This window comes from Delphinapterus leucas, chromosome 3, assembly GCF_059928025.1.
Source record: "Delphinapterus leucas isolate spDelLeu-1000000601 "Yukka" chromosome 3, BTC_Dleu_Yukka2, whole genome shotgun sequence".
Classification (NCBI taxonomy): domain Eukaryota; kingdom Metazoa; phylum Chordata; class Mammalia; order Artiodactyla; family Monodontidae; genus Delphinapterus; species Delphinapterus leucas.
Window position 1 is genome coordinate 8,175,533 of NC_143131.1, and position 14,931 is coordinate 8,190,463.

At 41.4% G+C, this 14,931-nt stretch overlaps 1 protein-coding gene across 1 annotated transcript in view; it reads left to right on the forward strand.

The window, feature by feature from the left end:
* The window catches only part of MTRR (5-methyltetrahydrofolate-homocysteine methyltransferase reductase), a 37,527-nt gene that overhangs the window by 9,727 nt on the left and 12,869 nt on the right, over positions 1-14,931 (forward strand). Inside the window, exons 7-14 of the mRNA XM_022581369.3 lie at positions 1,464-1,617; positions 2,712-2,800; positions 6,315-6,495; positions 8,401-8,443; positions 8,998-9,184; positions 11,938-12,056; positions 13,486-13,578; positions 13,693-13,875. Coding sequence (XP_022437077.1) covers positions 1,464-1,617; positions 2,712-2,800; positions 6,315-6,495; positions 8,401-8,443; positions 8,998-9,184; positions 11,938-12,056; positions 13,486-13,578; positions 13,693-13,875 — 1,049 coding nt within the window. The remainder of the gene's footprint in view (positions 1-1,463; positions 1,618-2,711; positions 2,801-6,314; positions 6,496-8,400; positions 8,444-8,997; positions 9,185-11,937; positions 12,057-13,485; positions 13,579-13,692; positions 13,876-14,931) is intronic.

Sequence of the window (14,931 nt, forward strand, 5' to 3'; positions counted from 1 at the left end):
ATGTTGCCAGCAAGTGCAGAGACTTGTGCTGTGTCCTCATCTACACACTCAGGAAGAGTGAGGTCTGTGGCTGGACAGCGGCCTTTTTATTCTTGACCCATCATTTTTTCTCTCTGCCTCATACCTTTTCTTTTCACTTCAAGGAGGGCCTAAAATGAGTGACTGGAGGTGATTCTGCTTGAGAGCATAGTGTTGCTGCCTTACTCATTAAGCCACGAAAGAATAATGGAATCAGAGCAGTATTTCCGTATAAGAGCCCCTGGGAAGGAAGCTGTTTACCTGAGGTCAGCGGCTGGTTGGAAGTAGAGCCAGACTAGACAGTCGTGTGACATTCACTTCTCAGAGTGGTGGTCCTTGTTCCGTTGAGGATCTGGAAGAAATCATGGACCCCCTCTCCAGAAGAATGATGATATATAAACACTTTGCACACAGTTTTTGGGCGTTGATGTGCTCCCTCTCTGAACCCCATCCATGAGGCTTCCCCAGCCGCTGCCTCGTTGGCCTCAGGTTAAGAAACTGTGGTTGTACGTCCTCACAGCCACGTAGCTCAACCCTTGACGAGGGCCCTGCGAGGTTCCGTGGGCTGGGCTCTCAGAAGAGGGTGCGCCAAGGCCGTCGATGTGGGTTTAATTGAGTTTCTCATAGAAAGAAAGAAATGTGACGGGAGTCAGAACTAGATGGTTTTGCTTACGTAGTATTGAGTAGTTCCATTTTCCTTTTGAACATTTTAATCCATATTGCTAAATATCGTATGTACACCAAACCATTTCACTCTTGTTCTGTACTTTCGTCATAAAGAGGCAAGGTTTGGCCGCCTGGTAGGGACAGCCTGTGTCCCTCCCAGGCTAGAGGTGTGAGCATGTGTGGCCAGAAGCCCCTCTCCAGAGCATTCCACACCCCGCACTGCTCTAAGTAGACCTGCTGTGGGAGGTGGCTCCACCTGGAGCCCGGGTTTGTGCACGACCAGTACCGAGCCAGGCGGTTTGGCGTCGTGTGTCATTAAGGGAAAAGAAATTGCTCTCCCCGACCCCTGTTCCTCCCCAGAGAAAAGGGGTAAAGAAAGGAAATTGAAAACCAGTGCAGACGGCCTTAAGTAGTTTCTTTTGCTCCTAATGTGTGTGTGTGTGTGTTTTCATGAGAGGACTTTTACATGGATTATTAAAACACTACTTACCAGAGCACCTTAATTTTTAGAAGAGGCAGAGGGTCTTAATTTCTAGTCTATGAATACTCAGTGTAAAGCAAAATATTGGATAACTACAGAATTTCTTTAAAAAATAACCCCTAATAAAAGTATGTTTGTTTGGTTACTTGGGCTTATTTGTCAGAAACAAAATAATTCTAGTTGCAATGAACTAATTCATTTATTCAAGTGGTCATATATTTAAAACTCTGTTACCCCACAACTAAAACTCTTTTAACTCATGTGGAATTTTTTGTATTTCATGTTGGTTCTTCTCTAGAAAACAGATTTTTCCTACCAGCCTGGAGATGCCTTTAACGTGATCTGTCCCAACAGTGACTCAGAGGTACAGCACCTACTCCAAAGACTGCAGCTCACAGACAGGAGAGAACATTGTGTCATCTTGAACATTAAGGCTGACACGAAGAAGAAAGGTACAGCCCTGATCTTTTATTTCCCAGGATGTCATTGGGCCAAGGGATTGGAGGTGATCAGGGAGAGTCTGCACAGATGCCCGGGGGTCAGCCATGGATCAGCAGGCGGAACACAGCCACTTGCTGATCTTAGAGGTTTTTAACTTTCACGTCAAGTACCCTGAATGAGTCAGTTACACTGAATGAGATGGTAATAGAGTTTATGCTTATTGGATGCTTACAGACATTAAAAGTGAAGTTGAAGAATCAGCTTTTTCCAAACTCTGGAAATCAGCAAGCTTGCAGCAAACTGGGGAATGCTTAAAAAAATGAATGTAACTGGTTTTGGAGAAGCAGGTTGGTTAGTTGACTAGGGCTGATTTGTTAGGCTGTTTTTTGCAATCAGCATTATTTTGTTTCTAGGTTAGCATATTGTCACGCAAAAAAAACTGTATTATATGAATCTTTTTTAAAAGTCTTTTGGTGGGAGTTCCCTGGTGGCCTAGTTGTTAGGACTCCAGGCTTTCACTGCCAGGGCTGAAGTTTAATCCTTGGTCGGGGGAACATCCTGCAAGCCACATGGCACGGACAAAAAAAAAAAAATTTTTTTTTTAATGTTTGTTTCTCATAGCATATTTGTTTTTGCTTATTTAATATATGAAAATAATTGCTTGCTCCATAATTAAAGGAAGTTATTTTTTAGTTATTTGCTTAGAATCTTGAACTGGAATTCAGTCAGTTCTGAAATTCTTTTTGAGGATGATAGGCAGTGTTATTGGACCACTGCCATCTTTTGGCTTTTTGTTCCTTTCTTTTGTTCAGTGGTTTTGGATAATTTCCCTTTCTTTTGTTCGGTGTACTTAGATTTGGTAGGTATGGCTGGTACAATAATGCTGTTGAATTTATAACCATTGTTTTTGTAAAGTAGGTTTTTTCTTCTGTATTCCTTTTGAGGAAATTTTTTGACTGAATAAACATTGCCACAAGTCATATTGCCACAAGTACTTTTATAGCACCATAATGTAAAATATTACAGCTGTTAGTGTTTTTAGGGTTGGAAAACATTGTCTTCTCTATTTTCTGTGTCATTGACTCTTTCCCGTCTGCCTGAAAAGGAGCAACCTTGCCCCAGCATATACCTGAGAAGTGTTCTCTCCAGTTCCTTCTTACCTGGTGCCTTGAAATACGAGCGGTTCCTAAGAAGGTATTTTTCTTTCTTCTTTGGGTGACTATTTAAAAATATGCTCACCTCTTTGTAGGGTTTATTAAATCTGGTATTTGCCCTTTGAAGGCTTAGAAAATATGTTCTTCACAGCATGTGTTCAAAGTAGTTCCCAAGGTGTGCAGTGCTTTTGTAATTGTCATGGACAAATATTTTTATGTTGTGCTTATACTGAAATTTTTTGTTTTCTACTGAAATGAGATTTTTAAAGTAGGGCTTTTTCTTAATCTTATTTTTCTAGACACTAACTTGATGTAGCACGGTAACTAGTGATGAAAGTGGCCCTAGGTAGCATGTGTTTTCCAGCTGTACGTGGACACTTTTTCTTTCTAATTGGTGGCAGGAAGCTTGGCGTGTAGGGCTTTTCCGCTGCTTGCCACCTGTTTAATGTTGTGAAGACCCCTTTTGTGTAAAAACCTGTACTTATTTATTATGTCAGAATTCTGCAGGGAACATTGAAGGGTTTTGGTAGGTTATATTGATGTTTAGATGAATTTGGAGACAGAAAGATCCACTAGATGTCAGTGTTATGCCGGGAACTACTGATTTTGTTATAACCATGTTACTCAAGTGGATATTCATGGGTAAACTTTCCAAGTTGTGCTTTACCAAACTTGTATTGCCAATGAGCATAAATAGTACTATTATTCAGCTACCCTGTCCGCAATGCAGTGTTTATTCTATATTTTATTATTGTGTTTACTGCATTTGTAGTCTTTGGGAAGTGAACTACTTTATGGAGAGGCTTAGTCCTAGATACAATTTGAGTAAATCTACGATTCACTGTGATGAGAACTCCTTGATTAAATTAGTTTCACAGTTTTAGTTTAACTCTTCCGTTTCTGAAAATTTCGTGAAGTACATATTTAAAAATATATCTTTCCTTACTGCAAAAGTAATATGCTTATAAAAAGTCTGGACACAAACGTTAGTAACTCAGGAAGCAAAAGTCCTTCATAATCAAACCCCTGCAATTAACAGTTGGATTTTGTTTTGCTAAGGAAAAATGAGGTCATGTAGTATATGTGCTGTTCTGCAACATGCCTTTTTTTTACTTAAAAGGAAATGAGTTTGGATATGCCAGCATGGAAAGGTACTGAAGATATTTTTAAAAGATGCTATGGGTGCAACACAGTTGTTGATTGAGGACTTCCCTGCTGGCGCAGTGGTTAAGAATGCGCCTGCCAATGCAGGGGACACGGGTTCGATCCCTGGTCCAGGAAAATCCCACATGCCACAGAGCAACTAAGCCCGTGCACCACAACTACTGAGCCTGTGCTCTAGAGCCCGAGAGCCACAACTACTGACCCCACGTGCCGCAACTGCTGAAGCCCTCGCACCTATAGCCCATGCTCTGCAACAAGGAGAAGCCACTGCAACGAGAAACCCGCGCACCACAACGAAAAGTAACCCCTGCTCGCTGCAACTAGAGAAAGCGTGCACGCGGCAACGAAGACCCAGTGCAGCCAAAAATAAATAATTAATTAAAAAAAATTTTTTTTAAGAAAAAAACAATTGTTGATTTGATTATGGACAGTTGGTTGTTTCCAGTTTTCCACTATTTAAAAAACCTACATAGGTGAACATTCTAATTCATCTTTGCACACTTGTTTGAAGTCTTTTTTATGTTTTTATTTATTTATTTTTTGGTTGCGCTGGGTGGTGTGTGGGATCTTAGTTCCCCGACCAGGGATTGAACCCATGCCCCCTGCATTGGAGGCGTGGAGTCTTAACAGCTGGACCGCCAGGGAAGTACCTGAAGTCTTTTTTATTTTTATTAAAAAAAATTTTTTTTAACTTTTTTTTTAGATTTATTTTTATTTATTTATTTAGGCTCTGCCGGGTCTTAGTTGCAGCATGCGAATTCTTAGTTGCGGCATGCATGCGGACTTCTTAGTTCCCCAACCAGCGTTCGAACCCTGGGCCCCCTGCATTGGGAGGGCAGAGTCTTACCCACTGGACCACCAGGGAAGCCCCCTGAAGTCTTTTTTAAAAAATAAATTCCTTGGAGTAAAATTACTGTGTTAAAAATATTTCTAACTTAAGTTTTAGTAACGTTTGTCAGTTTGTTTTCTGCACAGTGCTGTATTTCCTGTTTTAGTACCATGAAGTTTCTGTAATTGTAAAGTAAAAAATATTGTAAAGGATTTACAATTGCTACTGTTTTAGCCTGTAATTTAGGGAATTTTATTGACTTGAGAAAGCGTGGTGTGAAGTGTTCTTGGTAAACTCCTGTCTTACCAGAGATCCATGCAGAGACCTGGGGCTTTACGCCACGACGTTTCCCAGGTGCTTGTTCTATGTCCAGCACTTTGAAGAAGCCATGTAATTTGTTGGTATCTGGATAGTTTAAGCAGGGATTCTTGGCTGGGCCAGTGGAAACCCGTGACCCTCCCAGGAACATGGATCTCATTTTCCCTGTTAAGGGCATCCAGCCCTCCGGGATGTGGGAGCCATGGAATAAAAAGTAGTGGTGCCCACTCGCGTTTCAGGTAGCTTTGATGCAGATGACTTGCCGAAGTTCTTTGCTTCCCGTGAGTAATGAGAGTTTTATGTGTGCCATGATGGATGTGCTTGGAATTGCATTAGAACCAGAAGTTGTCATTAGCAAGTTTGGTCTTTTGCCCAAGAGTTTGGACTTGGTTCAGTCTTTGAGACTAGGGATCTGGGACTTTCTTGTTTTGCTTTATTTATGTTCTTCTCCTCCTCTTTCCACGATGGATCCGAGGTGACTCAGAGTCCCTGTGCAGGGGTCTGGATGTTCTGGCCCTCACTGTTTGTCAGCCTCTGCCCGTGTCCGCATTTCCTTGCATTTGTGTTGAAGCGCACGTGTTCCCCAGGAGCCGTGCTTTTGCCTGCCTCCCGTGCCCTCCTGTGGCTCTGCCATCTCTGGCTGCCCGTCACTTCCTTTCTTCCGTGCAGCCCGCCTTCGGCTCAAGCCTGCCTTCTTGGGAGCCTCTGGCCTTAGAAGCCCTGAACGTCCGTGTGCCCTGGTGGATAGGCAGCCTGTCGCACACTGGTTACTTCTTGACTTCTGTTGCTCTCACTCGCCCGTGAAGCCTTTTGGGCAAGTTAGGTGTCCCCTTTGCCCCATGCTTTACCTGCCCAGTGCCTGTCATAACAGTGGTCAAATAAATGTAGAAATCTGGGTTGCAATCATCAGCTAAGGCGAGAACAGGTACCGTGTCCCGAGATAAAAACGTTAAGTTGTGAGACTTCCTGATTACTCACATATACCTGCCATGTAATTTGAGATTGGGTTGGTTTAAGATATAGGGAAGGTGACCAAAAATGGAACATGAAAGTGGGGTTTGCCTAACAGGCTGCCATTAAAACAAATAACAGATGAAATGCTCTTGTCCTGACCACACTCCTAGTGACCACACTCACTTTTTCTTGGATAACTGGGCACATCCCCAGGTGGGTACTCAGCCAGCGTTCTAACAGCTGTAACCACAGAGCGCGTGGTGATTTAAGTCGGTTTCCTCGGCCACAGGCGTTCTTGCGAGCCCTCGTGGACCACACTGGCGACGGCGCGGAGAAGCGACGGCTGCAGGAGCTGTGCAGCAGGCAGGGGGCGGCCGACTACAACCGCTTCGTCAGAGACTCCCGTGCCTGCCTTTCAGACCTCCTGCTGGCCTTTCCGTCCTGCCAGCCTCCGCTCAGCCTCCTGCTTGGTGAGTGGATGCTGTCACAGTCACCCCAGCCCCGGGGGGCAGCCCCTCCATGGTAAGAGCACCTTTGAGTTCTCTGCAGGCCTGTGGGAGTGCATCTCGATCACTGTGATCAGTAAGTAAGCGTCTTACAGCTTGCTCTTCACGCTGCCTTGACAGCTGAACTGCCTTCTTGAAGTCGAAGAATCTCTCTTCCAAGCTTAAATTTTTATTTTTTAATTTTTCTTTCCTACCACTGTCACTGTCATTTGCTCTCTTAATATAGCCAGCCTTAATTCTCTTAGCCAAATTTTATCTAAAAATGAGGTTGCCAAGAAAAGGATCTTTTTCAAAGATAGTGATAATTGATGGAGTCTGGTGAAGCGTGTGCTCTGTGTGCAGGGTACAGAAATGTTCCCACCTGGGCAGGTCCACCAGTACAAACAAGTGGCCTTACTCACGGTGCCCCGGGGCATTAGCCTTGGGAGAGACAAAACATCCAGGTGTAAAAAGATCATATGCTGTTTTTTTGCCCAGATTGTGTCTTCTGGTCCTCATACTCCAACAGAAGAGAGTTTAAGATCTTCCCTGAGGAACTGGCCTCAGGAATTGGAGACGTTTACTAGGGACAGTGACTATAAGAATCTTATAGGATTTTAAAACCCTTGTTACTTTCCTATGCTTGTGATTTTGTCGTCTCCTCTCTGTTTTCCTTGGTGATAAATAGTAAAATGTTTAAAATTTACATTTGTGTTTGGTGACAGGAAAACATGTACTTTTTACCCAAGGTCCCTTTTGATGCCAAGTACGGTTAAGCACACTCCGCTTTACAAGTCAGGCCCTGCCCTTTCCCTTTTTATTTCTTAGTATTCTCTTTCCTCCTCCTCAGAGTGTTGAGGCTGCCCTTCCTGCGTTCCTGTGCGAATGAACACTCTTACCCCTCCTCAGTTGAGTCTTTTGAGCTAATAGAGGTGTTGGGATAACAACCAGAACACCCATTAGGGAAGTTATAAGAAGTCTTGTAAAGCTGTTAATCATGGGAAAATTGTTCCAATTCTTTTTATAGATTTTCTGTTACCTTTTTAAGCTTATATGTATCATTTATTATACAGTTATGTAAAAGAATTAAAGACATTGAGACATAAAAGTTTTAATTATTTTCTAATTTCTGTAAGAAAACTTAATATAACTAAAGCATTAAGGTGAGCCCTCTATTAAACCTTATCCTGATATTACAACTGTAAGACATTTTAGAAAGGTCTTTCTAAATTTTTGCTAAATAGCTATCAAAAATATAACATACGGAGCACAAAAAATTATCAGGGTTTGATAGTGGACAATCAGATATTCAAATACTGACTTCTTAACCTCTTTTAAAAGAGTACCTGTGTACCACTAGGTTTCTGGATAACTTGGTTGAAAAATGTCCACCATTACACTCCTGTTTTTTGTTATTATCATATAAATATTATGAAGGAAAAATATTTCAAGCCTAAGTATTTTCCATAGTCCTTAATCTTTTTTGGGTCATGATCTGTTTTCAAATCTGGAAACTCTGGACACACCCCAGAAAACAGTGTAATTGGTTCCTTGACTCTGAGGCCCATTCATGGACCCTACTCTTACTGCCCTTTTATGTTTAAAAAAAAAATAAAACAGCTTTTAGGTAGAAATACTGAGTTCAGATTGGGGAAATGCGATATGTCTGGTCTTTAAGAATTGGAAAAAAGTATTTAGTGATATTTTACTTAGACACAGTGAATTTATGTGTGCTCTAAAATATGATTTAGAATTAAAACAAGTTATTTAGAAATTCTAAATAAGAAAATAGGAATCAAATTCAGATCTTTACATATAATTTACATATATACATATAATTTATTTTCAGTAGGAATGAATTAATAATTGCTTATTTTAATTTTTTTCCAGAACATCTTCCTAAGCTCCAACCCAGACCATATTCATGTGCAAGGTACTGACTTTTATTAACATAATACTTAGCCTCTTTCTCCTAAAATGTAATGAAACTCTGACTTCCAAATGCTTAGTAACTACAAATCCATTTACTGAAAACTTAGCAGATTTGTGCAGGACAGTAGCAGGCGTGATGCGGAGTGAAGAAGAGCAGGCTTGGACTGTGTCCTCCTGGAGTTCATAGGGTGTGGCTCCCGTGGTCCAGAGCCGTGTCCCCACTGAGCGAGTCTGCAGGTCGTCCACCTGTGGCCTTTACTGGTGTGCCCGGCCACCTTCCCTGGGTGGACGTAGGGAAGAGGGAGGAAAGCTGGTATAAATCTCATTCAGTCTTGGCGGCAAACAGGTAACCAGAAACTGTCCTGAATGACATCACAAAACTAGGTCGGGGCGGGGGGGCTTTGAAGTGTAAGCAGCAGAACTGTTTTCTGAAGAGGAAGAAGGTAGGTTTAGAGCCCATTAGGAAATACCCTCATGCAGTAAAAAAGGCCTAGCTTGGCCTGTATGTGTTAGTCCTGAGGCGGAGTTTACAAATTTATCTCTGTGTCTTTGCAGCTCGAGTCTGTTTCACCCAGGGAAGCTTCATTTCATTTTTAACATCGTGGAGTTTGGGTCTGACACCACGGCGGTGGCTCTGCGGAAGGGCGTGTGCACGGGCTGGCTGGCCACGTTGGTTGAATCGGTTCTTCAGCCGAACACACATGCCTCCCGGGCAGACGGCGAGAAGGCCCTGGCGCCCGAGGTACTAGGAGTGGGCAGTTTGGGTATCATTAGAAGTGTGCTCTTTGCCCAATTAGAAAAAACAATGTAGGGTACCCTGCATTGTCCATTCCCCTCAAATTATTCAAAGGAAAATTTATGCCCTACCTGAATTTTAATATCTCTTTTGGAAAGTCAGGAGAACATTACTTTCATTCAGTGTAGTCCATGTGTTTCCTAAATGTGTAAAGCATGAGTTTTGTATAATACATATGCTCTTTGCTTCTTGCTTGTCACATTCATAAAGGAGAAGAGCTTTGCGTCAGTGTTCTTGGTAGCTTGGCACAGGAGGAGTCAAGTGCACGGTGAAGGCTGGCAATGAGGAAGAGCCTCATTTTGTGCTCAGTCGGTGTCCTGTGCCCCAAAGGAGTCATCTTAAAGTGGCAGCTGACAACCAGAGATTAATTTTACGTCCTTCAGTTTGGGGTAGGATTTTCCCCTGCCCGTTTCTTCCCCTTTTGTTGGAGCCGTGGTGTTATTTTATATTTTGATCCACACTTGGCAAAATCTCACTCGAGACCGTACACATAGGGAGCAATTACCTTCTCCCTCCTCACCCACAAGGATGGTTGAAATTTAAAAGAAATTTCAGTCTTTGTCATGAAGTCTTCTCCATGGTATTGAAGAATGAACATGTCCGTTGTAATGTTATCTTATTACTGGTTTGGTTGCTGTAAGTTACTGAAGTTAAAACGTTGACAGCACTTAGGGGGATTTAAGACTTCTGATACACACTTGAGTGAGCTTAAGGGAAGACTAGGGCTTAAAATTGCCCTTCAACTTGGTATTTTCCCAATCTGCTGCCTGGAGCAGGTTCTTTACCGTGTGTGTCCCTCATATCAACAAAATATTGAGAACATGAGAAACTTCTTTTTTGTAAAGAAATATTGTAGTACTGACATGAAAGTATTGTGTCACTTCGTGATCTCATAAAAATAGCACATGATCTCCAGAAAGCTAAAAAAAAAAAAAAAACGCATATTGATGCTGTATTACAGACACCTTTGCGTGCCTTTCACATATTCTTTCTTTCCTCCCTCCTGCCCTTTTCTTCTTCTTTCCACATTTTAACAGACCTTTGTTGACTACCCAGTGTTGAGGCACTAGAGGTACAGATAGAAAGGATATAATTTAAAGCTACTTAAATTTTGTTGTGCCGTGTAGCACCATATTTTATTCAGGATCCATCCACCGCATGCCCTTCCCCGACTGGTAGATAGTACTGTTGTTCACAGATGCCCCTGCCCCCTGAGGAAAAGTAGACTTTCCCTCCCATTCATGTGTAGCCTGGCCATGTGACCAGCCTTGGCCAGTGAAAGGTGAGCAGACAGGATTATGCCACATCTCAGCAGGCGCTCTGAACCTAATAAGATGCTGTGGCTTGCCTCTCTTGCTCTTTCGTTCTGACATCGGATGGAATGATTCAGGTCAGGGATGCTCCTTGGGTTTGGATCCAAGTGATGGAGATCATGGTGCAGAGCTGCAGCCGTTGAGCAGAGCCAGAAGTAAGCGTTTGCTGTTGTAAGCCATCGGAGATTTACAGCAGGAGCTGACTAGTATTCTGGTCTCTTTGCCGTCCCTGGAACATAGGAAGTGTGGTCTCTTTAGCAGTTTCCTGCCATGCCCATCCTATCCTGTTTTATTTTGCTTCCTGGGACTTATCATTACCTGTCATACTATAAATATATGTTTGTTTATTGTCTTTTCCACGCAGTAGAATATAAGTCCCATGAAGACAGATTTGGTTTTGCTCATTTCTCTGTCCTAGAGTTTGTCATATTGAGTACCTTCAATAACATTGTTGTTAAGTGGATGAATCAAGTGAATAAGGCTAATATAATATTAATTACAGTTTCACTCCAAAATGAGAACAATCATTTGATACAGCTCTGCCAGTTTTCCATTTAAAAAGCACTGTGTTCATCCTGTTGATGAACTTCAGACAATTTTCCTTGAATTAAAGGTTAAAATATATGCAATTATACCAGCAGGGAATGGAGGGAAGATCCCTGTCCTTCTTAACTGTTAGTATCACTCTGTAACTAAAGCATGTGGCAAAGTGAAACTGAAAGATGAATATATTTACAAATTGATTCCCTTAAGTATCCCTGGCACATGATTTAGAAGAAAACCCTTTTGAAATTATAGCAAAAAGATTTTGTTTATCTGTATATCACTTATTCTAGTTTTGCAACAAACACAGGTAACATGGGACCTAGAGTAGCAAATGTAGCGCAGTGCTCTAGTATCTTTGGGGCAGCCCCTTAATTCCTCTTTCGCTTGCCTAATTTTCACTGAAAACCTTCACCCCACCTTGATGTTAATCTTCATTGCCCCTTTATGTCCTAACATGAAGAAGAATGTCTTCATTTTTTTGTGCATTTCTTCATGACACCTATAATGGGTTGCCTACTAGGAAGCAGATCTTTTTCTTGGGCCTAGAAAAACAACTCAATTATTATTTATTCAGTGTTCTACCTCAGAAATATCGTGCCTGTCATTTTTAAAATACCTTTGATTTGGATAGAAAAGAAAAATTTACAAGACAGACTTGTTTATTTCTCTGCACTGACAGATGTGTTTGTGGTTTCAGTAAGATTTAATGCTACAATTTAATTTTATGGTGCTTCTTTGAGGGGAAGTTGCACTTTCTGATTTCTTTAGCAGGCATCACCTTGGTTATATGCTTTTGTCTGTTTTTTTTCCGAACTTATGAGCATTGGTTTAATATTTCAGATATCCATATCTCCTCGGGCAACAAATTTTTTCCATTTACCAAATGACCCCTCAGTCCCCATCATAATGGTGGGCCCAGGAACCGGCATAGCACCTTTCATTGGCTTCCTGCAACATAGGTATGTGTTTTCTTTGGCTGGTGAGAAAATGTGTCCCTTGTGGTCCTGGGTGGAAGTATGTAATAGAGAGCTTTTTTGTTTTTTCAGTGGTTTTGAGGATATTGGACTTTGGTTGTAAAATTTTTATTTTAAAATATTATTATCAAATATGTGATAGCATAGCATAATTTGTCACCATGGGAAAAGTAAATATATCTTCTAGAAATTGTGCTTTGTACTGGAACTTCCATTTTTATTCTAGTACATTCTTTTTCTTTTTCCCCTGCTGAACCGTAGTTTACAGTGCATGTATTTGGGGACAAATTTCAAGCACACCTTTATGCTGTGGTGATGTGCAGCTGTCCCATTTGTTCCTTAGCTAGATAAAATTGGTAGTCACAAAGATCCAAGTGCACCAGCAGTTTCAAAGTTAAACCCTTAACATCAGTAATTTTCAACAGAATGATATTAGTACATGTATCTTTGTATCAGAACACAACTATTTTTTATAAAATAAATAAATAATACTGTGCTTCTCTCCCTGTTTGTGAAATAACAATTCTTAGGTAATGTTCCCCAGACAGTGGAGTAATATCCTTTGTACAAAGTCTTTTTGTTGTTTTCTTTTCTTTTCTTTTTTTTCTTAAGAAATCAAAAAAGTAGGGCGTGTCCATCATTTCTGAAACATTTCACAGCAGACCATTCTACCTTTTAAAGCCTGGTGCCGGGACTTCCCTGGTGGCGCAGTGGTTGAGGGTCCACCTGCCAATGCAGGGGACACGGGTTCGATCCCTGGTCTGGGAGGATCCCACATGCTGTGGAGCAACTGGGCCCGTGTGCCGCGGCTGCTGAGCCTGTGCTCTAGAGCCTGCAAGCCACAACTGCTAGGCCCGTGCGCCACAACTGCTGAGGCCCGTGCACCTAGAGCCCACGCGTGCTCTGCAACAGGAGAGGCCGCTGCAACGAGAGGCCCGTACACCGTGGCGAAGAGTGGCCCCCACTCGCCACAACTGGAGAGGGCCCGCGCACAACGGTGAAGACTCAATGCAGCCAAAAATAAAGAAAATGAATGAATTTATTAAAAAAAAAAATCCCGGTGCCACTTTTCTATTATGTTAATTGAGAGTTAATTTTTATTCATAAAATTGTTATGAATATTTAATGTAGAAATTAGTCTGGGTTTCACAATGTGATAATTTGAATTATCCTCACTACAGAGATGTCATATAGAGCTCATAGATGTCTGCAGTTCGTAGGTAAGCTTACTTTTCGTAGTGTCTGCTGGAGTGGCCCAGGTACCCTGCGGGTAGTGAAATGTTAATTCAGTACATGGACTTGGAGTGACTGCCAAGGTGGATTTTACAGACCTATCTGGAGAGGTAAAAGGAAAAAGAAAGATTGCTTTTACCTATTCTTTGTATCAAACATCTCAACTTTCTTTTTTACTTAGAGAGAAACTGCAAGAACATCACCCAGATGGACACTTTGGAGCAATGTGGTTGTTTTTTGGCTGCAGACATAAGGATAGGGATTATTTATTCAGGTACTTCACAATTCTAGCATTGTAAGACTCAGCCATGCCGTACAATGCTAATTTCAGACTTGTTCAACTTTAAATTACAAACCTTCCAGTGACCTATTAGATATTGTATTTCAGAGAGGAGCTCAGACATTTCCTTAAGTGTGGAATTCTCACTCACTTGAAAGTTTCCTTCTCAAGAGATGCTCCTGTGGGGGAGGAAGAAGCCCCAGCAAAGTATGTGCAAGACAGCATCCAGCGTCACAGCAAGCAGGTGGCAAGGGTCCTTCTTCAGGAGAATGGTCATGTTTACGTGTGTGGGTAAGTGGCCATCATGCTCAAGTGCCGGGGAGGGGAGGGCAGTCAGTAATGTTTATTGAAGAGACCAGGGACCGATTGGTTAATGATCTGGACATGTATGGATGAGAGATTTGATTCTTAAATACAGGAATAGAAATACAAGCTCTAAAATGATTTTTAACATACACTTAATAGCCAAGAAGTTGGCCAGCGTGCCCCCCCGCCCAAAAAAAGAAAATTAACTCATGCATTGGGGAATACTTTGTGCTGTTTTAAATACGTTTTTAGCCTCTGAACGTTACATTCTGTCTCAGGATTGATTTTGTTGTATCAGTAAATAGTGAATATGTGATTTGTGCAGTCGACCTAGCCAAGGAAAACAGCTTTGGTTTTGACTCTGAAAATGTGGGTCTAGGATCCTTTTTCTTTAAGGCATAATTTATGATGTCAAAGTTGACATAAGCCAGGAGTCATTCTTATGTTTCATCTACTTTTTGACATAAGATCCATTATAGAAACCCAAGATTGCCATAGAAAATAAAAATTTTAGGAACTTAGCTACTTGTTTTAATGGAACTCAAAAATGTTTACCAGTTAAAAAGGAGTTTTGAAATAAGAAATTACTCTTTTTTTATCCTAACACATCCCTGGCATTTAAAACATTCCGTAAGTCATCAGGTCAGGTTTTTTTTTTAAACTATGATACAGAGAAAGAACTACTGGCATAGTGACCTAGAATACATATAAATATAATTGAAAAGGTTCACAAAACAAAACTTCCTTTTTCTACTTACTTTTTATGACACATTCTGATAACTTTTATTTCGTTCTATCATTTTACAAAAGTCTGACTTTGGCTACAAAGTTGATTTCATGACCCATTAACGACTCCTCAGCTAGAAAACGCTGCTCTAGGTCAGAAAGGGCAGAGCTTCTGGACGCTGTGTTGGTTTACATTTTCATTTACTTTTAGTGAAGCATTTGATCTTTCTTTGTTTGCAGAGGACAGTGCTGTCAGTGTCAGATACAGGTTGAAGGCTTAGATGCAGCTCTGATACTGGAGGTGAAGTCCATTGT